The 23,509-nt window shown below is 37.4% G+C and overlaps 1 protein-coding gene across 1 annotated transcript in view; it reads right to left on the bottom strand.

Moving 5' to 3' along the window:
* The window catches only part of NHLRC2 (NHL repeat containing 2), a 59,741-nt gene extending 36,232 nt beyond the window's left edge, over positions 1-23,509 (bottom strand). Inside the window, exons 1-3 of the mRNA XM_055345869.1 lie at positions 23,096-23,509; positions 19,922-20,074; positions 1,231-1,686 (exon numbers count right to left, since the gene is read on the bottom strand). Of these exons, the coding sequence (XP_055201844.1) occupies positions 1,231-1,686; positions 19,922-20,074; positions 23,096-23,375 (889 nt within the window). The 5' untranslated portion in view covers positions 23,376-23,509. The remainder of the gene's footprint in view (positions 1-1,230; positions 1,687-19,921; positions 20,075-23,095) is intronic.

The raw sequence follows: 23,509 nt of genomic DNA, 5'->3' as shown, positions 1-23,509 counted from the left end.
TATATATATATATATCCTAACTCATAGCTCTGTGAGGGTTAAATTAATATGGGTAAAGTGCTTAGAATAATGCCGGGCATATACGTGTTTGCTATTATTACTATTATTAATAATACTATTATTGTTGTTAAAGGGAGCTCCCTGTGGGAAAAAAGAGAGAGTATCCTAGTCACTTCAGATTGGAAAATATTGTATGTTATAACCTCTCTTAAATATTCATGAGGTACATAAGCAGAGTAAAAGATTGAGTAAAAGTAAAAGCAGAGTACAGTGACATCACCACCAATAAAAGTCTCTTAAACCACATCTAACTAATATTTCCTAATTATATCTGATCACAGAAATTCTTTTTAAAAACTACTGTAGAATAACTTTTAATTTATCACAAGAGAACATCATTCCTAAAAATATGCTTGGAAAAGGTAGCATGCTGATGGTTTCTCTGTTTAACAAAGGAAAATATTCATTTACATTATTTTGAAAATTATACAGTTAAAAACCTTTTAACCATTTAACTCAATCTATTATAATAGATAAATTTTGAGCAACAATTCTCATAATTGCCCATCGTAAACCCAAACATCAAGTTGCTGAAACGAAAGAAACACAAAACACATATTCTAATAAAAATGAAAAAGAAGAAATGTGAAAAATCCAAGAGCTAGGGGAACAATATCTAGGAACACTAAGAATAACACTAGGTTTTAGGAATACGGGTAGTTTATTTGGGGACACCTGGGTAGCTCAGTGGTTGAACATCTGCTTTCAGCTCAGGACGTGATCCCAGAATCCAGGATGCAGTCTCACATCTGGCTCCTTGCAGGGAGCCTACTCCTTCTGCCTATGTCTCTGCCTCTCTCCCTCTCTCTCTCTGTCTCTCATGAACAGACGGATAAAATCTTTAAAAAAAAAAAAAAAAAGACTGGTTTATTTGCATTAGGAATGCAGATACCCCTACTTTAGTACTAATGCTGCATATGTTATTAAAGCAGGACTGCAAAAAGATGAATTACTTTTCTCTTTGCTATTATGTTACTAGATGTCAATTCAGCCTGAGTAAGCAGGATTAATAAGAATGTACTTAACAGATTTTATTAACTATGTAGATATCAATAAAAGCCTGTTTTAGATCTAAAACCAGGGTGATAAATTTCAATTTTAATACACTTCCTCAAGCTATTTTTTTTACTATAAAATATATTACGTATCACAATTAGATGCAAACTTTACCTCCAATGCTGTACTGAATTTGTCCATTCTTCCAGACGACCAAAATTCTATGATGTCCAGTGTCTGCTATTACCAATCTATTAGAAACTTGGTCCACTGTTACTTTGCCAGGAAACAGCAATGGTGAAGCTGGCAACGAATCTTTATAGAGTTTTATTTCAATTTTATTATCTCTGATCTGTCCCCTGTCTTTATAATACTTTAAAGCTATGGAAGTATATAAAAATAATTTATCTTTGTGTCCCTCTCCGATCAAAGAAAACAACATATTTCCACGGGGTCCAAGTATGACCAGAGTTGGCCAGCAGGAAACTTCTAGTTCTTGCCAAAGACTGGCATCTGCATCATTAACCACAGGGTGAGTGATGTTGTATCGAAGAACAGCGCTCTTAATGTTATCCAGGACTTTTTCATTTGGAAACTTAGCTGAGTGAACACCAACAATCAGAAGACCATCTAAATGGGAAAAATTATAAGTTAAACATTAGGAAGTATTAAAGTTTGAATGTCATCATCCATACATTAGTTTATGAGTCATTAATAAACACTACAAGAGTTTTGTTTTGCCTTTTTTCTTTAAAGGCAGACCTAAAATAGTGTCTTCAACTGCATTTAAACACATGCATAGGGCAGCCCCGGTGACTCAGCGGTTTAGCGCTGCCTTCAGCCCAGGGTGTGATCCTGAAGACCCCGGATCAAGTCCCATGTCGGGCTCCCTGCATGGGGCCTGCTTCTCCCTCTGCCTGTGTCTCTGACTCTCTCTTTCTGTGTCTCTAATAAATAAATAGATAAATCTTAAAAAAAAAAAAAACACATGCATAAAAAAATTAACATCTAAATCTCATGACAGTCTTGGTAACTATGTAAAAATATGTAATGAAAATCATGTGGTTATTTCAGGACTGAACCTCTTTGTGTCTTAATTTTTAAAGAACACATTAATTTCTTATTAAGATACTGAAATATTGTTATTATCCCCTACCTATTATAAGTGCCTTTGAAATTCATAATGACTATGACTATTTTTTGCTAATATTTATCATTATATTATCCTCTTAGATTTTTCTGGCCTACCTACATTACAGATTAATGGAACAAATATAAACAAGATGTTTCTATAATATAAGGTCTTTGATTTATTAAAACTCCTATTATATAGTTCTTAAAACAAGCCTTAATTGTAGATAGCAGAACTGCTAAAAACAAAGAACAAGATACTTCTTTTACCTAATCAACATAGTATGTCAAAAAGATATAGGAAAAAAAGTAAAAAGTGTTTGGATTCAGAGAAAAAACTCAATATTGACTACCAAGGTAACACAGGTAATAATGGCTATGTAAATTATAATTTCCCAACACACTCATCAAAAACCATGCACATCAGCATAAAGAAAAAATAAAACCATGCAAATTGGGGGGTTTAATTTCCTGATAGCTCATTCTTCCATCTGCAACTATTAACTCCCAAAAAAACACATCACACATGTACACATACCCCTGCCTAGTGACCTAGAAAATACACAAAAGCAGGTACATTGCTAACAAGGGGTCAAAACGTGAAGAAGCAAACCCTGAAGGGGAGTTTCCAATGTTTTTTTTCCACTTCATGGCTTTACACCGAGGTAGGCCCCAGTTAGGAAGCAATGAGGGTGGTGAAAACAATGGAAACCTCTTTCTGGCCCAAGGAGCCAGCAAGACTGAAGGATGTGGTGGGAACCCCAAAGGGAAGAGAGCTGAGAAGGGGGCTCCCCGTTTCTGAGTATGAACACTATCTTGGCTTAACTCCTATAAACTATACACCACTTGTGAGGCAGGCCTGCAAAAACACAGCCAAAGCTTAAAATATGGAGAATTGAATTGCTGAGCTGATGAAAAGAGAGCAGAACTGATAAAAGAGACAGAACTTAGAACTTAGACATTCAACCAGCAAAGCTGAAGGCCAATGAAAACAAGTGACAGATACCAGCACCAAAATAATTATGAATTAGAAGAAAAAGACTTTAAAGGGAACTATAACTATGTTCCATGAGGTAAAGAAAAACACACTTGAAATGAATGAAAAGATAGGAAATACAAACAGAAATTATAAAAAAGAACTAAATGAAAATTTTAGAATTCAAAAATACCTATTTAAAATAAATTCACTGGATAAACTCAGTGGAAATTATCCAATCTAAGGAACACAAAGAAAAAAGACTGAAAAACAAATGAACAAAACCTCAGGGACCTGTGGAACAGTTTCAAAAGATCTAATGTATGTAGATTTGGAATCATAGATGAGGGCAGAAAAAATATTTGATTAATGCCCAAACTTCCAAAATTTGACTGAAGATATAAATTTACAAAATTTAAGAGGTTCAAGAATTCAAGAAATTTACTCCAAATAGGATAAATGAAAAAAAAAAAAAGCATGTTAAGACACATCATAAATGAGAGATTAAAAAAAAAAACCCACAAACATTTTGAAAGAAGATACATACAAAAACAACACAATGATCACTGTTTGCTTAGGCACTGGGAAGAAGGGGAGGAGGAGTGGGAAGGATTATACACTTAAAAAATGTGCAGTTTACTGTGTGTCAATTATACAACAATAAAGTTTTCCCCCAAAAAAATCATTAGTTCTGGAGTCCTATTCCTTCTTTACTACTGGCTGAGTTACTTTGGGCAAGTTACTTAACCTCTCTGGGCATCAGTTTTCTTATTTGTAAAATTGGGAAAATAATAGTAACTGCCTCATAGGTCAGTTTTGAGGATTAAAAGAGATAATCTGTCATTTTTACAAGTTGTAAGTTCAAAGATAACCAATAAAAAAATACTTTTTCTAACTAAAGCAATTAGTAAAATAAAATTTGTTGTGTTAAGAAACACAACAAATAAAAGCTAATACATATAATGATTATGCATAATAATGATAAGTAAATATGAATGGGCTTAACTCATCCATTAAAAGAAAAAAGATCTGGATACATTCTGCATATCAGAAATACAACTAAAACAAAGTTAACCGGAAAAGCTAAAAATAAAGGGATAGGCCAATGTGCACCAGGCAAGCAAAAGCAAAACAAAGGTCTTGATCCTAATACTAGACAAGTAGATTTCAAGCCTAAAAGCATTAAATGACAAAGAACCATTTTAATGCAAAAAGCATTCATAACAAGGATAAAACAGTAATGAATATCCATGTACCAAGTAATAAAAGCAACTCAATAAAGCAGAAACACACCACTCTCAGTGTGAACCAGGTCAAGTAGACAAAAAATAATATATAGAAAGCCAAATTAACATAAACAGTGAGGTAGATCTTATTGATACATATCAAACTGTACCATGATAATACATTTTGCTCTCCTCTGAGGTATACACAGAGTATTTAAAAACACCAACCACACAAAGGAAACAAAGAACACACTCTAACCACAATACAGTCGAACTGGATATTAATAACAAAAAACAAAAGGCCCAAACTCATGACCCTGAGATCAAGACCTGAGCTGCAATCAAGAGTCACTCTAACTGAGCCACGGAGGCACCCCAAAAGGTCTTCTGTTTAGAAAAAAACACACTATTTCTGTGTTTCTCTTTTATTCTCACAATATGACCACACTCACAACACTTTGACATCCTAAGTGTGGGGTTTCCCCCCCAAATTTGGCAATTATCTGTGAAACAGAGTGGGTGTCCTTTGTTTCAATTCTGATACTAACCAGAGTTAGTACAGATGCCATTGGTTAAGGCCTCAATCGCACAAGACAACTCTGCCACTTTAGATGCCAACCACAAGTAATAGGTCCCCAGGTAATCCTCAACTTCTGTTGGACTTGTCAATTGAGAGATTACTTTGACTCTTCACTTGGATTCAATTATTTGCTAGAACAGCTCACAAAACTCAAGAAAACAGTTATGTTTAACAGTTTATTATAAAAAGATATGATAAAGGATGCAGATGAACATCCAAATGACAGAGGACAACTGACAGGACAAGTTCTGAGAGTGGAGGTGGAGCTTCCATGCTCTCACCAAGGCCTCCACTCTCCCAGCACATTCACATGTTTGCCAACTTGGAGGCTCTTGAACTCCGTACCTCTGGGATTTTTATGGAGGCTTCATCACATAAGTATTATAGATCATTAAGTCCATTTCCAGCTCCTTTCCCCCTCTCCGGAAAACGGGGTGTGGGCTGAAAATCCCAAGCTTCTATCATGTATTATTCTTTCCTTCTGGTGACCAGCTCCCATCCAGAAAGCCCACCAAAGGTCCCTTCAGAATGAAACACATTGTTAATCTCCCGGGAAATTCCAAGAGATTCAAGAACTCTGTCAAGAACTGGGGTAAAAACAAAACAAAACAAAACACACAAAAAAAAACCAAGAAATATTAAAACAAAAGATAACCTAGTGTTTTTATCACTTAGGAAGTCACAAGAGTTTTAGGACCTCTGTACCAGGAACTCAGGCCAGAGACCAATATATATATTTTCTATTATCTCATAGCTTTCCACTTAGAGATTTAAACATTTTCTATCAACTTGATAGAAAGGTGAGACAGAAGTCAAAATTACAGAATTTCTAAAAAATGATAATGAAAATACTATATATCATAATTTACAGGGGTTACTTAATGCACGGACAGAAGAAATTCATAGTCTTAACAAAGTCTTAAACATTTATATAAAAAATTAAAATAGATAATTAACCACCCTGCTGTAAAAATCTAGGAAAATATATACACACACACACAAAACCACACAAAATGACAGCCAAGCAATCTTGAAAAACAAAACCAGAGGTAACACAGTTCCAAACTTCAAGTTATACTACAAAGTGGCAGCAATAAAAACAGTATGGTACTGGCAAAAAAAAACAGACACAAAGATCAATGGAAAAGGAAACCCAGAAATAAACCCATAATTACATGCTCAATTAATCTTTGACAAAGGAGGAATGACTATACAATGGGGAAAAGACAGTGTCTTCAACAAATGGTGCTGGGAAAACTGGACAGCTACATGCAAAATAATGAAAGTGGACCAGTTTCTTTCACCATACACAAAAATAAACTCAAAATGGATTAAAGACCTAAATGTGAAACCTGAAACTCTAAAAATCCTTGACAAGAACATAGGCAATTGTTAATTTCTCTAACATCAGCCACAGCAATGTTTTTCTAGGTATATCTCCTGAGGTAAGAGAAATAAAAACAAAAATTACTGGTTTGACATCAAAATAAAGTTTCTGCACACCAAAGGAAATAATCAACAAAATTGAAAGTCAACTTACTGAATGGGAGAAGATATCTGCAAATGATACGTCCAATGAACAGGATCAAAAATATATAAAGAACAAATACAACTCAACACCCGCAAAACAAATAACCCAATTTAAAAATGGGCAGAAGACATGAACATTTTTGCAAAGAAGACATCTAGATGGCCAACAGATATATGAAAAGATGCTCAACATCATTTATCATCGGCGAAATGCAAATCAAAACTACAAAGAGGTATCACCTCACACCTGCCAGAATAGTTAAAATCAATACCACTAGAAACAAATGTTGGTGAGTATGTGGAGAAAAAGGAACCCTCTTGCACTGTTGGTGGCAATGCAAACTGGTGCAGCCACTGTGGAAAACAGTACGGAGGTTCCCTAAAAAATTAAAAATACAACTACCCTACAAGCCAGTAATCACACTACTCAGTATTTATCCCCAAAACACACAAACACTAATTCAAAGGGATATATGCATCCCTGTATTTATTGCAGCATTATTTACAATAGCCAAACTATGGAAGCAGCCCAAATTTCCATAAATGAATGGATAAATATGTAGTATATACATACAATGGAATATTATTCAGCCATAAAAAAGAATGAAATCTTGCCAGTTGCAATATGGGTAGAGTTAAGAGAGTAAAATGCTAAGTGAAATAAGTCAGAGAAAGAAAAATACCATATAATCTCAGTCATTTGTGGAATTTGAGACAAATGAGCAAAGGGATAAAAAGGAGAGAAACAAATGAAGAAACAGATTCATAACTATTGAGAACTGATGTTTATCAGAGGGGAGGTGGGTGAAATAGGTGACAGGATTAAAGAGTACACTTATCATAATGAAAATTTAAAAAAAAATTGAGGAAAACAACAAAACAAACCAAAAGCAAGCACAGGGAAAGAAATGAAAATAAAGCCAAGAATTAATGAGGTGCAAAAAAGAAAAACAAAATCCAACATCTATTCCTGATTAAGAGTAATAAAGATATAAATAGAAATAAATAGGAATTGATGGATATTTTCTTTCCAGAAGAGGTTAAACTTATTGACACAATTGGTATGTCTGATCTCAATTCTTTCATATTATCCTCTATTGTAATTTCTGTATATATATTTGTCTATGTTTCTCTATATGGTGTGTCCTTTTTTGTAAAAAAATTTCTTTGGGAATTAAAATGATGTGATAGATATATACATATAAAATATTATTCAGGGATCCCTGGGTGGCGCAGCGGTTTGGCGCCTGCCTTTGGCCCAAAGATCCTGGAGACCCGGGATCAAATCCCACGTTGGGCTCCCAGTGCATGGAGCCTGCTTCTCCCTCTGCCTGTGTCTCTTCTCTCTCTCTCTCTCTCCCTGTGTGACTATCATAAATAAAAATAAATAAAAATAAAAAAATTTAAAATATTATTCAGTCATAAAAATGCATGAAATCTTGCCATTTGCAACAACATGGATGAAGCTAGAGAGTATAATGACAAGTGAAGTAAGTTAAAGACAAATATACAATCTCACTCACATGTGGAATTAAGAAACAAATGAGCAAAGGAAAAAAGAGAGAAAGAGACAAACTAAAATACAGACTCTTAACTATAGAGAACTGATGGTTACCAGAGGGGAGCAGAATGGGAGGATGGGTGAAATAGGTAATGGGGCTTAAGGGTACACTTGTCACAATGAACACTATGTATGGAATTGTTGAATCACTATATTGCATACCTGAAACTAATTTACTATATCTTAATTATACTGGAATTAAAATAAAAAACTTAATTAAAAAAATTTCTTTGGACTTTAGGAGGGTTTGTATTTTTAATCTAGTTGTTACCTTTGCCTTAAAGCTTTTTATCATTTTTAAAAGTATCAAACTCCACTTTTCATAACCTTTTATTATCTGGTCAATCTTTTTTTTAGATCTTATTTATTTGAACGAGAGAGAACATGCCAGGGGAGGAGCATTGGGAGAGGGGGAGAGAGAATCTCAAGCAAACTCCATGTTGAGCACGGAGCCGGATGCCGGGCTTGATCTCACAATCCTGAGATTCTGAACTGAGGCAAAACCAAGAGTCAGTCACTCAACCATCTGAGACATCCAAACACCCCTGGTCAATCATTTTTAAATGGCATCCTTTAATTCCCACCTGTTACGTATACAATAATCAATAGTTTTGTTTCCCATTCTCTCCCTCTTTTTTCCCCTCTCTTTAGCTGTATTCTTTCTACCTCTATATGATTTTATATTATTCTTCTACCCACCAGTGACAGATTTATATTTTGCCAATTTAGCTAAAATGGAACCGTTTTCCAGTATTCTACTCCCGGCTTAGTTCTTATCCTCTCCCATAAGAGAGATTTTATGAGCAAACTCGGAGGTTTAAGAGCAGGTGCCATATTCTCTTTTGCTTGGAAGACTGGTGCAGCGCACCACATGCTACTGCATTACACACACTTTGTAGCTTATCTGCTGTCTCACCTTGGTGGCTGGTTGTGGGATAGGAGCTATGTATACCCCATAGATGTACTACAGCTCCTGCCAGATCTCCTCCCTCAGCTTCTCCAACTCCTGCATCAGATGAATGTTTAGCTCCACAGCAAAGGACACCGACTTAATTCTGTTGGTCACCTCACTATTTAGGTTGAAGTTTACCTGGGTTCCAGGTCATGCTTGCAGATGGCAGTCTGCTCTTGCTCTCCCTTATTTCATATCCATCTTTCCTTTTTAATTGCCAGATCTGCTGACTTCTAGTTGAGGCAGCAGACGCACAAGTAACAGTCACATGTAGACTAGATATACAGCTCCTACAACTATACAAGGTCAAGTGCCTATAATAAATCCTTTATTATTCCTTATCATGAATACACATATGATATCTTCATCCATCCATCTGGCAGTTTCCTTAGTCACCCCTGGTTAGAAGAAGCTGTTTCTCAAGTAGATTTACCAGAAATTAGATTCACAGGTGCATCTATTCACAGGTGATTCTGAGTTCTTAGACATTCAAAACTTTTCCATAACCCTGACTGAATCTTGAAAGATAGCTGGTTTAATATCCTTGGTTTGTAGTTTCTCTATATAAGATTCTTGAAAATGTACCACTGCCTTGCTCTGTATGTTATTTGTATAAAGTCTGTCCCATCTAATTTACATGCTCCTAAAAGTGATCATTTTTCCTGAAAGTGCTGAAGATAATTTTAAAATCTCATTAAAGTGTAATAGTTTCAAGTAGGATACTTCTTGGGCTGTTGTTCTGTGTTAATTTTCCCTGGTATCTGGTAGTTCAATATGCAGATTCAAGGTTTTTTATTTCCAGAATCCAAGACTGGATTCTAATTTTACATATTAGTTTTAGTTAGTTGTTATGATTTTTGACTTCAGTCTCCAAGCAGTCTTATGTTGGACTCTGCCTGTCTTTCTATTCATTTCCTGTTTTTACTTTTCTTTTTTAGATTATTTTCAATCTCTAAGTTTGTTTTACCTTCTGCTTTACTTCAATGCACCTTATAACATTTTTATATGAATTCATTGCCCCTTGGGCACCTTGTAATTTAGTCTTTATTTCTTACATAATTCTGATCTTCTTATTTCTTTTCAGAATTCAATCACCACTCATTTCCTACCTCTTTGGGCGGCGGCGGGGGGGGGGGGTGTCACAATTCCCTTCTTAGTTTTCGAAATCCTGATTCAAGATCCTTTTATCATTGCTCCTAAATTATGTCTGAGGATATATAATTCAATATAGAGGAATGTGTTAAAGTTTTTGTCAATTCTGTGGATCATTTTTAAGTAAGAAGTTAATCTACATTTCAACTCTGAATCACATTTTCAGCTATTTACAGTTTTATATGGATGAGATCTGCTTTTTAATATTCCCACCCATTTTGTGGACAAGGCTCCTAGGTTGAGTGAAAGTGCACTTTTCTGATAGTTCCCTTTTTCTGTGAAGTTTCATTTTTGGATAGCATTGTTGGAAGGAGAGATTGATATATATACTCTTTGTTTTCTGCAAGATCCTTAACTTTCCCAACTCATTCACTGATTCACTTTAAGTAGAAGTAGTATCTTCAAAGAAAATCACACCTCTGTATCTGATTCCCTCCAAGAAGCAATGCTTCTCTGAGGCTTCCGTTCTTAAGCCCCTACTCTTTCAAGGGCTGGTGATATGATCTAAACCTGTGTTCAGTACTTTGCACTTAGTGTTGGAGTTTCTCTTTCTACTGGTAAGGGGGTTACTCTATGCCTCGCCCAAGACCTCTGAACCACTCTTCTTTTTTTCATGGAATCTTTTAAGCCTCTCCCATTCCCGTTCTAGCACTTGCAGGCTTGCAGGAAGAGGACCTTTAATGGAATTCAGTTTATTTCTCAACTTACAGATAATTTGAGGGCCATGATATTCTTTGTCTCCTAGTATTACTGAATGAATGATCAAGTGTGGTTTTACTCTTTTTTGGTTTTACGTTTAAAAGGAGAGGAAGAGATAAGTGAAGAGATTCAAAATCAGATGGCCTCCATTCTCCTCCAAACTCAGAAATAGGATAGATTCCTGTTTTTAACATCAGTTATATTGAGATATAATTTACTTAAATTTTGTCCGATACTTCGTTAACTGAGCAAATAAACTAAATCCTAAAACCAGCCTCTTACTTAACAGAGAAAAATGATATGTATTTCCAGTAAGATAAAGAACAAGGCAAAGATGCCCACTGTCTTTACTACTATCAAATAATGAACTGGGAGGGAGTTTTTATTTTTATTTTTATTTTTTTTGGGGGGGAGGGAGTTTTTAGCCAACCAAATTAGAGAATAGAAATCAACTATAGACATAAGATTTGGAAAAATTCTTTGCAGATAATATTGCATTTTCGAGAAACCACAGAGAATCAATCATAAAACTAAACCAAGTGGTAAAAGACTCAGAAAGCAGAATATAAAATTAACAGATAAAAACAAATAGTTTTTATGTACCTAGACAATAATCAGTTGGAGTATATAATGGTAGACAAAACCCCACTTACAATAAATAGCTACAAATAAGCATGAAAAGATTTTCAATCACACTCTAAAATGCAATTTAAAAATACATCAAGGGGCACCTGGCTGGCTCACCCATTGCAGCATGCAACTCTTTTTTTTTTTTTAATTTTATTTACAATAGTCATACAGAGAGAGAGAGAGGCAGAGACACAGGCAGAGGGATAAGCAGGCTCCATGCACCGGGAGCCTGATGTGGGATTCGATCCCGGGTCTCCAGGATCGCGCCCTGGGCCAAAGGCAGGCGCCAAACCGCTGTGCCACCCAGGGATCCCAGAGCATGCAACTCTTGACCTCAGGACCATAAGTTTGAGTCCCATGTTGGGTGTAGCATTTACTTAAAATATAAATAAAACTACACCAAGATACAGTTTCTCACCTATTAAATCAGTACAAATTAAAAACCACATCAATACATTTTACTGGAGCAGGAGTGGGGAAAGCAGCACCCTTCACACCGTCTTAGCAGGAATGCAAACTAGTACAACCAACCCTCCTGGTGCAGAATATGGCAATACCCAGTAAAACTATATTATATGCGTTTAACTTTGACCCAGCAATCCCTCTTCTAGGAATTTACGCTTAAGATAGGCCACCAGTGATATAAAGACATATTCACAAAGCTGTTTGTAAGTGCTAAATATTGAAAACAACCTAACGGTCAATACATAGGACAATGACTGAATATTTATTGTTATAAATTACAACACACACACACACAAAGAGGTGCTACGTAGCTATTAAAAATAATCAGGAAGTTCTCTATATGGAGTGGCTGCCAGGATACATAGCTATATTTGAAAAAGCAAAATGCACAAAAACATCTAGAGTAAGTCACCATTAGTATTTTTTTTTAAATTTTTATTTATTTATGATAGTCAGAGAGAGAGAGAGAGAGAGAGAGAGAGAGAGAGAGACATAGGCAGAGGGAGAAGCAGGCTCCATGCACCGGGAGCCCGACGTGGGATTCGATCCTGGGTCTCCAGGATCGCGCCCTGGGCCAAAGGCAGGCGCCAAACCGCTGCGCCACCCAGGGATCCCCAGTATTTTTTTTTTTTTAAAGAGACAATAGAATGGAAGAATGGGATGGAAAGAAAAGGAAAAGGGAAACAGAAGAGACGAGTAGATGGAACTATACTTTCTGTATGGTTCTGACTTTCAGGACCATATTTAAATTTTATATCTTCAAAAACAAAATTAAAAATATAAACAAATGTATCTAGCTGTACTTCAAATGAATAACATAACCTCATGGAGAGTGGGGAGGACTAGTCTAAGTAAATTTTAAATTTAGTTGAGAGTGACCAGAAGCAAAGACATCCCAGTGGCAATAAACACAGGATCTTGGTTTCTCAAAACCATTCCCAATATTTAATACTAAAAGGAATCAAAGCTCCCTGGAAAAATGGCCGATTCAGGTAAGGGGCTGGGAAAGTACAAGAGGAACCTTTAAATATTGTGTTGTGACAAGTAAGGAAGTGCTCAAAAAGTGATAAGGACATGTCAAAAGGACATCAGTGATAGCCTAAAGAGGATTCCATTTGTCAAAGAGGGACAATATGAACATCTAAAATTATTATGGTGATGATTATAACCCAATAAATTAAGAATCTGTAAGTCAAATATCTATATATTTTACATGTGTGATATAGTATGTGTATATATAATACATTATTACTTCAAAATATACATATATATATTCCTTCTGATAAACATACCCAACACCTCTTTGAAGAAGTAAAGATTATGGGGAGATGGGAGCTGTGAAAAGGTGTTAACTAGATGAAGAGCATAAGGAAGGAGATCCATGGAGAGAAAACAATACATGCAAAAAAGAGTGCATGAACGAAGAGACTGAAATACCTGACTAAGCACATACAACGAAGGGGACTGTGGGTCAAAAAAGAATAAACCTATAGATAGGATCGACCTTGTAAGTCATTTAAAGGATTTTTTTAGATTATCCTTCAGAGCAATGGAAGTCACATGGAGAATGAAGTGCAAGTCTCACAGATTATTTATTTATTTTTTAATTTTATTTATTTATTTATTTATGATAGTCACACACACAGAGAGAGAGAGAGAGAGAGGCAGAGACACAGGCAGAGGGAGAAGCAGGCTCCATGCACCGGGAGCCCGATGTGGGATTCGATCCCGGGTCTCCAGGATCGCGCCCTGGGCCAAAGGCAGGCGCCAAACCGCTGCGCCACCCAGGGATCCCACAGATAATTTAAAATAAACTCATGACGTCCCCCTCCAAAGCTGTCCTTTCTATCGTGTTTCCTTCTACTGAATGGCACTAACATCTGTCCAATTATATAAGCCAAAAACCTACCTAGGATATCTCTGTAATAACCAAAGAGCCTTCTTTCACCATCCATATTTAATCCATGACCAAATCCTATTAATCTTATCTCTCTATAACTAGTTTCACGCTATTATCATGTCACACAGGGACCACAATAGCCTTGTCACAGATCTGTTGTATCCACTCTTGTCCACTAATTAGTTATCCACCTGGGAGTGGAACTAATCTTTAAACAAACACAAATCTCATCTTGTCACCCTCTTCTAGAAAATCTTCCACTGTCCTTTGTATAAAAACCAAATCTCAGCTCTCCAGCATGTTCTCCACCCCTTTTCACGCCTCCCCTCAGGGTGTTATAATAACCTGGCCTTCCTTCAGTTCCTCCAGAATATCATTACTCCTCTTGCTTTGATGCTTAACACACAATGCTCCTTCAGCCTGGAAAGGGTGGTTCTTCACCCTTTCTCATCTAGTAAATCTATACTTCTTTTAGACCTCAAACTCAATTTTTACTCTTAAGAAAGCCTTAATTTCTCCAGATTAAACTCCATTATTTGTTTTCATAGCACCCTATGATTTTCCTTCTTAGCACTAATCAGAAATTATAAAAATATTTGTGAATATTTGATTATAAGTCTTGCCCCTGTTAACAAGACTGTAATTCCTAATCATTATTTAGGGATAATGCATGTTTTATTTTTCACTAGCACAGTGCTTAGTACATAGTAGAAAATAAAACAATGAATAGATGGGACATGAATAGTGAAGAAATTTATGTATTTATATAATATATAGACCATATCATATTGTCTAAATAGAACATCTATATTAATCTACAAAGACAACTGCTAAGTAACGATGCCTCACATTTTTAGTGTCAATTTAAAGTATAGAGATTTTTTAAAAATTTTGCTTTTTCCTGTTAATCGCACACAATAAAAAACAGAATGTAAAAGATTCTTCACTTTATGAATCTTTTGCCAGCACAGGGATCAATAAAATATGGAAGGAAAGGAAGAGACAGAAGGAAGGAGGAAAAGAGGGAGGGAGGAGGGAAGAAGAAGCCATATAAAATAACTGCTAGTTTCCAAAATCTATAAAGAACTTATTAAACTCAACACCAAAGAAACAAACAATCCAATCATGAAGTGGGCAAAAGACATGAAGAGAAATCTCACAGAGGAAGACATAGACATGGCCAACATGTACATGAGAAAATGCTCTGCATCACTTGCCATCAGGGAAATACACATCAAAACCACAATGAGATACCACCTCACACCAGTGAGAATGGGGAAAATTAACAAGGCAGGAAACAACAAATGTTGGAGAGGATGCGGAGAAAAGGGAACCCTCTTACACTGTTGGTGGGAATGTGAAATGGTGCAGCCACTCTGGAAAACTGTGTGGAGGTTCCTCAAAGAATTAAAAATAGACCTGCCCTACGACCCAGCAATTGCACTGTTAGGGATTTACCCCAAAGATTCAGATGCAATGAAACGCCGGGACACCTGCACCCCGATGTTTCTAGCAGCAATGTCCACAATAGCCAAACTGTGGAAGGAGCCTCAGTGCCCATCGAAAGATGAATGGATAAAGAAGATGTGGTTTATGTATACAACGGAATATTACTCAGCCATTAGAAACGACAAATACCCACCATTTGCTTCAACGTGGGTGGAACTGGAGGGTATTATGCTGAGTGAAATAAGTCAATCGGAGAAGGACAAACAGTGTATGTTCTCATTCATTTGGGGAATATGAATAATAGTGAAGGGGAATATAAGGGAAGGGAGAAGAAATGTGTGGGAGATATCAGAAAGGGAGACAGAACATAAAGACTTCTAACTCTGGGAAATGAACCAGGGGTGGTGGAGGGGGAGGAGGGCGGGGGGTGGGGGTGAATGGGTGACGGGCACTGAGGGGGACACTTGACGGGATGAGCACTGGGTGTTATTCTGTATGTTGGTAAATTGAACACCAATAAAAATTAATTTATTAAAAAAAAAACAGGAAAAAAAATAACTGCTTATAAAATATTAGTAATAACAAATTCAAAAAATCATTTTAAAAGCTTCAAAGGTCTTATTTTTCAGAGAGATGTAGATATATAGAATTGTACTAGATTACAATTGTATATAGCAATATATACAAAATTGTTATATTTATAATAATATATAGTAGAAAGCATAGTTTAATCACAAACACTGTAATAACCTAGTTAAATACAAGGATTGAAAACAGTTGAGTTTTACATGTTACAAAATTATAAATGGAGACATTCTAAGATCTAAAAGACAAACATGATACTTTACTAAGCAAGAAAGCATAAGGGTATTCCAAGCAGAGTGACCACTGAGTTAAGTCAAGAGGAACAGTGACCCTGAGGAACTAAGGCTAGAACACCCTGAGGGAAGAAGAAAAGCATATGCAGAGGTAAGAATTTAGGTTTTATACTAAAAAACAATGGAAACACGAAATGATCTGAATCACTGAACACTAAAGCACAGAGCCAAATGTGAATTTTTTTTTAGAATTTCAAAAACTTACGTTGCCCTGTGTCTCTCCTGAAACATCCTAGAACTAGTCTGTCATAAATTGACCAATATTCCCATCATACTTCAGCTACTTATTTTTTTTAAAGATTTTTATTTATTTATGAGAGACACACAGAGAGAGAGAGGCAGAGGGAGAAGCAGGCTCCATGCAGGGAGTTCGACGTGGGACCCGATCCTGGGTCTCCAGGATCATGCCCTGGGCTGAAGGTACCGCTAAACTGCTGAGCCACCCAGCTGCCCATACTTCATCTATTTAAAAACAAAATAATATATATGGACTGCTGCAAAAAAATATATAAAATGTATGCAGATGAGAATTAACATACATACCACCAGGCAGAAGCTGCCTATTTAGGCAGCCCCCAATAAAAACCTTGGTTGCTGAGTCTCTAATGAGAGTCCCTGGTAACATTTCAAATGTGCTGTAACAACTCCTTGCTAGGGAATTAAGTTGTTTTGTATGATTCCACTAAGAGAGGAGGAAGCCTATGTTTTGTCTCCTCTGGACTTAGCCTCACCCAAGCACCTTTTCCCTTTGCTGCTTTCACTTTGTATCCTTTAGCTGTATCAAGTTAGAGCTGCGAGTCCTCCTAAAGAATTAAGGAACCTGGGGATGGTACTGGGAACTTTGACAATCGAATTATAAATGGACTCACTGAAAGGTTTAGTTTTATTATAAAATTAGAACTGCATTCTTCTAATTTTTAAAAAAGCATAAAACAGAAAAATGTATCTACTACATAGTGAGAGTACCAGCAATTATCCTGTAGTACCATGGCATTAGGTTAAGTCTGATTTAATCAGGGGCACCTAGGTGGTTCAGTGGTTGAGCATCTGCCTTGGCTCAGGTCGTGATCCCAGGGTCCTGGGATCTAATCCCCCATCAGGCTCCTCACAGGGAGCCTGCTTCTCCCTCTGCCTATGTCTCTGCCTCTCTCTGTGTCTCTCATAAATAAATAAATAAAATCTTTAAAAAAAAAAGTCTGATATAATTATACATTAACATATACCTAGCAGTCACATTTTAAAATGTGTCGTGTTCCTAATAGATGTTTTCTTATAACTCAAGAGTACCTTTCCTTAATAGCCATTGTGCTAAATTTGGGTATTACATAATAACATACCATTAATGCATCTAGTATAAAAAGACAAATTATAAACTCACAAGTAGAAACAGAAAAAAAAATCCTAAAACCTGAGGTACCAGTCCGTTTAATGTTAACGTGCTAAATCATTATTAATAACAAGCTTTGGGCACAGCTACATTCTTAAATATCTAAAGACCAGAACCATTCACTACTATTAAATATCTGTTTACTTTATACTCTGGCATTTATAATGTCTCCTGCTATTGTGAAAATGATACTGGTCACCATTACAAATTTGATTTAAAGGCTGTTTTACAAAGGAAAGAGACTGGGTATTAATTTGGATCATTTTCAGGCTGTTTTAGAATTAATAAGCACTTCCTCACTTAGCTGAGCATTTCTGGCTTACTGATAAAATGAACTGAATATTCCAAGGAATTTAAAATAGGCTGCTGAATCTCACTTCAAGAACTATTAACCTTGCTGCAAAAACGTTCAGAAACATAGTAGATAGTAATGATACAAGATACATTGCTGTAAGAAAGCAAAATAACTTAGTGACAGCTTATTGAACTTTTATGTGATATCTCTGGGTACACCTGCTTTTGTGTATATGAATTGAATGTATATTTTTAAAAATATAAAATATCTCTATTTTACCAGCATTACCAACCGATTAAGTTAATTGACCATATTTAAGATAATCTCCAGAAGACTGTAGTTGGTTAATTTAACTGGTTAATCCCACACGTGAAGCAAATTTAAGAACTTCTTGAAATGGGTCCTTGTAATGTAAAAATATTTCTATGTTACCAGCTTTTTCATAAAGTAGCACATTACTGAAGTAATGTTTCCTTGACGTTATAGTGTTGAGATCACTTCAAGTATCTTACTTCTCAGAAGTGTATTTGTATGTAAAATAATTTTTTGTCACAATTTGCTGTAACAAATCAAAAACAACCTTAAATATCTCTCTGTATCTTCAATGGAAGACAAAGGCTAAGCTATTAAGAAACGTTCATTCTTAATAACAAAACCTTTCACAACTGGTCAGAACCTAACTCACCTTCCCAGAAGTCGCTACAATGCTGCCACACTGAACCCTAACCCTAACCTCTCCCCAAGAAGCCTACTCTTCCATGCTTCCCTGCTTATTTACCTGTCACTTCCTCAGCCAGCTTCCTCCGGCTCCCTTTTCATTTTCAGCCATACTCCTGCTCATTTTTCAAGTTCCAGCTTAACTGTCTCCCCCCTCTGAGAAATCTTTTCCAATGCTTCTAGGCAAAGTGAATTCCTCCTTTCTTCAGGTTCCATAATGCTTTGTATTCAACTCCTGGTACATATTTCCTCGGCAGTTCAGAGTACCCTGCACATACTACATGTTCAATAAATGCACTTACTTACATGAGCTTGACCAAGACACACAGGCATCCAAAACCAGGAGGTAATGAGATACTCTTATTTCTCAAATTAATACAGATAAATTTATGAAAACATGACTTAGCTACCAGGAATACCGGAGTTCTTGATAAATCTCACTGGCAATTTCAAGAGAGAATGTATTACAATTTACAAGCATCAGGGGTTCTACTGGTACTGAAGATTTTAATCTATTACTCCTTTTTAAAAATTACTCCTTTTTAAAAACTAAGTTATCTTTCAATGCTCCAATCTCATTTTTACTCTAAGATCATTGATCCCCTCTTCTTTTTATCACTCCAACTGTGGAGCTTCAATTAATTTAAGACTAATTAAATGGAACCTTTAATTAGTTGCATTCACCCCATATGCTCTCCTTTTCAGAAAGAAAACAAGAGAAAAAAGATCTGAAAATATTTCAAAGTTCTAAAGCAAATACTAAGTAATCTCTTACATCTTCAGAATTTGTAATACCATAAAAGAGGATTTCCTAGTGTGCTTTGGAAAACATTAACCTTTCTAAATCATTTTTTAATAAAGCAGGGTCACAGAAAAAGTATCTGCTATAATATTTGGCATTCCACTGTAGTTCATGTCATCTGAAATTAAAGGAAGCCTAATCACATTTCCTAATAAGAACTTCAAACCTTTATATCTTAGTGAGAAGAGTGTAAGATTAGAGTCACAAGTTTCATTTTCTCATAGGAAAAATTTAGGTAAGTCTAAATATACAAAATGAACTTTTAAAAATACTTGATCATAAGAAAGTAAATTATGTCCTTAAACCTTAGGAAAAAAATGTACTAAATGCTGGTTCTTTAGGAAGGCAAACCATTATCACTAAGCTTAACTCTTCATGAGAAGGTACATGAAGTCCTTAAATCATAGATTACAAATTACTTTTAGAATCATTGAAGTCTTGCCAAATGTTCATTTTCCTATGAGCAAATGAGTCAGCTACTCCTCCGGTGCCTATGCCAGGACAGTCTGTTAGAAACCAATTAAAGGGCAGATACCTTCATCAGAGTATGTGTGTTCTAATGTATGAAGATCAGGCAACAGGTGAATACAGTTTATGCAGCAGTAGGTGAAGAAATCAAGGATGACTACTTTTCCGCACAGATCCTTGTAGACAGAAAGAGGCTCTTCTGTGTTCAGCCATTCTAATCCTGAAATTTACACAAAATAAATTATCATGATTAAAGGAAAAGGCAAGGATAATCATCTAAAACTTTCCATTGAAATGTATGTAAACCAGTATTACTTCTAAGGAAGGGATGAGGGGTTGGGGTAAAATGGGAAAGATGCTACTATGGGGCAGTATGCAAATATAGTTTAAAAAAAAGTGACTAGATTCTTTCAGAAATAGTGAAATAGTCTGTGTGTGAAAGAAAGCAAGATCCAACACATTTAGGAAAAAACAAGAGTAAATATCAGATATTAAGAGGACACAATCCGGTTCAAATGAGCTTTGAGAACGAAGCTCAATCTTAAGAATTTCGAGACAGGACTAAACTCAAAAAGGAGCAAAGTGTTAAAATATAAACATACAAAATGCCTAAGCCAATTTCATACGAACTAAAGTGCTCTGGATTTGAATAAGACCTTAAATACAAAATACTTTAAATGCAAAGTTAAGCAAAATGCACTATTATAGATTTCATGGAAGCAACATTAATATCGATGAAGAATGTGTTCCCTTCCCTCCAAAGAAAAATGGAATCTCATTAATCTGTACTTTTGTAAATCAGAATTTATAATTACTTGAGCATGACTTACAATTTTAGCTATGCACTATAAAGATTTTTCTTAAAAATTTAAAGTACAGTATCTCTATTTACCAATTTAGAAAAACAAAGATAATGAGTTTATTATTTGTAAGTAAATGCAGCCACTAAATTATATCTCAAAGCGAGTATTTGGAAACAGTTTATAGAAACTGAAAGCCAAAGTTGGGTGGAATTAAGTGAATAATAACAGTTAATGACTAATAACAGTCACTGGAGTTACTCACAACAAAATCCTAAAAAAAAAAAACTAATAGCTGCAAATCAAACTAGCATTTCTGCCTTAATTAGTCCCACCTAGTAAGGTTTTAGGGTAGAGTGAGCTCTTAATTATGCATTTTAATAAAGTGTTCATTGTATACCAGATCGATTATATAAAACTTCAAACTAATGTATATTTCATATTTTAATTGCAAAATATTTATGAATCGGTCTTTTAAATGTATTTTCTGTAAAAGGTCAAGTGTGACTTAGACTGGAGGGTAAAGAAAGTATTCTTGCGTGTCAGTTATTGGGCTTACCAGGCTTAATAATAACAATAGTGATAAATTTTACAATAACAATAATCACAATGAAAATAATTTTAAAAAGCCATCAACATTTATTGAGATATCACACAAACTAAGAACTTTAGCTATATTACCTTTGATCCACATAATTAACCTGAAAGCTAAATACTGGTTCTATTTTATAAGGAAGTCATATAAGGCTTGGAAAAATCAAGTCCCTTGCTCGTGCAGCCAACAAATGAACTAGGATTTCATCCCAGATCTGTCTGAAATCATCCTTTATACCACAGTTTCCCATAAACATATCTCTTTGAAGAGATGAACAAAGTACACTTGTTTCTGAGATAGAGTATGTTTATGACTTCTTTTTTTTTATTTTTTTTTATTTATTTATGATAGTCACAGAGAGAGAGAGAGAGAGAGAGAGAGAGAGGCAGAGACACAGGCAGAGGGAGAAGCAGCAGGCTCCATGCACTGGGAGCCCGATGTGGGATTCGATCCCGGGTCTCCAGGATCGCGCCCTGGGCCAAAGGCAGGCGCTAAAACGCTGCGCCACCCAGGGATCCCTGTTTATGACTTCTTGATTCTAGTTCACCGATAATGAAACCAAGAAGAAACCGGTTATCTAGTATCCTGAGCTCAATAATCAGATCCAGCAGAAAATCTGACTACGTCAGATACGAAGCCTGAATAGTTTGCTGTATTATTTATGAGTCACTAAGGTCCTATCTCCTGGTAATAAAATACACCCACTGCGAATATATAAACAACACTAGAAAATAAAAACACCGTCCCCAAACCTAGCGGGTCTCCCGCTACTTTCTAGCACGATGTTATGTAACTAACTTCTTACAAACTTTTTATTTTATTTTATTATTTTTTTTTCTTACAAACTTTTTTTAAAGAATATGCGCATGTCTCATCTCTTAGTGTCTTTGACGGGATAAGCAGTCTTGCACCTGATTCTCCTGCCATCACCCCCCCCCCCAATATTTCAGATTCTGTATAGGGTTAGTAACGGGGAAAAAAAAAAAAAAAAAAGCACGTTCGAAGGTGGGAGCAAAAGGCTTGGAAAGCCACACAAGACTGTTGTGAAAGGCAAGGTTCTGCTGCATCTCCCATGAGATACTGACCCCGGCCATACCCAACCCATTAACTATACATGTGGTGTCAGTGTCCGCCCAGGAGACCTGCCAACACCAACAAAACAAGGCCCGTCCCAACCAAAGAAGGCAAAGTACGGCTTCGTTTATCACCGGCAAGATGTGCTTTCCCAAAGGGCGCTACTGGGAATATCAGTTCCCGGGTGTTCCAAACACTCGGCTGGCGTCCGAACCCTGGGGACAGGCTGTGATCGATTCGATTTGAAAAAAGAAAAGGAAAAATGACCACAGAGTTCCAAGGCCCTGAACGGAGAACGGTTCACAGCGGACACGCACGCCGGTCCGGGGGCTCCGGGGCATCCGGCTCGGGCAGTTACCCAGCCTTCCTGTGCCTCAGTTTCCCCCACGATAAAACAGATGCCACCGGGGGGCGGGGGGGGGAGGGGAGGAGTAAATACGAGAGTCCCCGTGGGCGTTGACGTCCGTGGGCAGCACAGAGCGGGCCGCGAACGCCGGCAGGGCGCGCAGAGGATGGGAAGGAGCGGGCAGGCATGGAAGGTCCGCCGGGTTCCCGCGAGCCCCGGGCGGACGCCGAGGCGCACGTCGCCGCGCCCCGGGGGACCACCCTCGGGACCGGGGGAAGCCGCAGGGCAGCCGAGGCGCCCCGGCCGCGCGGTCGCACCCCCCGCCCCCCGCCTCGCCCCCGCCTCGCCCCCGCCTCAGCGGAGGGCGGCGGCCCCCAGCAAGGGGAGGTTCCGGCAGGGGTCCCCACCCCGGAGCCTGCCCCTCACCTTCCGGAAACTCGGGCACTGACAAGTCCTGCTCCCAGCCGTCCACCTTCTGCAGATACTGGTAGACCAGGCTGTCCTTCTCCTCCTGCGTGACGGCGTCGAGCAGGGCGTACTCCAGCGAGGTCTGCGCCGGCAGCAGGCCCGCGAGGCTGCAGCCCCGGGCTCTGGGGGCCGCCATGTTCTCTCCGGACAGTCCACGCGCGGCCGCGGGGGCCCGCGGGAGGGTCTCGTGTGGGGCGAGAGGAAGCGCTGGCCGGCCTTCCGTTTCACAACGGCACATTCACCTCACCCTCCGCCAGCCCCGCACTCCACGCACACGACACCTTTTTCTTTCCCGTGGCCGTGCATTCCAGGGCTCAGGCACAAACCGTTGGAATTCCGGGGCCCCGTAATTTTTACCACCGGCCCCAACCA

This window comes from Nyctereutes procyonoides, unplaced genomic scaffold (genome assembly GCF_905146905.1).
Source record: "Nyctereutes procyonoides isolate TBG_1078 unplaced genomic scaffold, NYPRO_anot_genome, whole genome shotgun sequence".
NCBI lineage: Eukaryota > Metazoa > Chordata > Mammalia > Carnivora > Canidae > Nyctereutes > Nyctereutes procyonoides.
The sequence above is the reverse complement of the archived record's forward strand: the minus strand, read 5'-3'. Positions and strand labels throughout refer to the sequence as shown.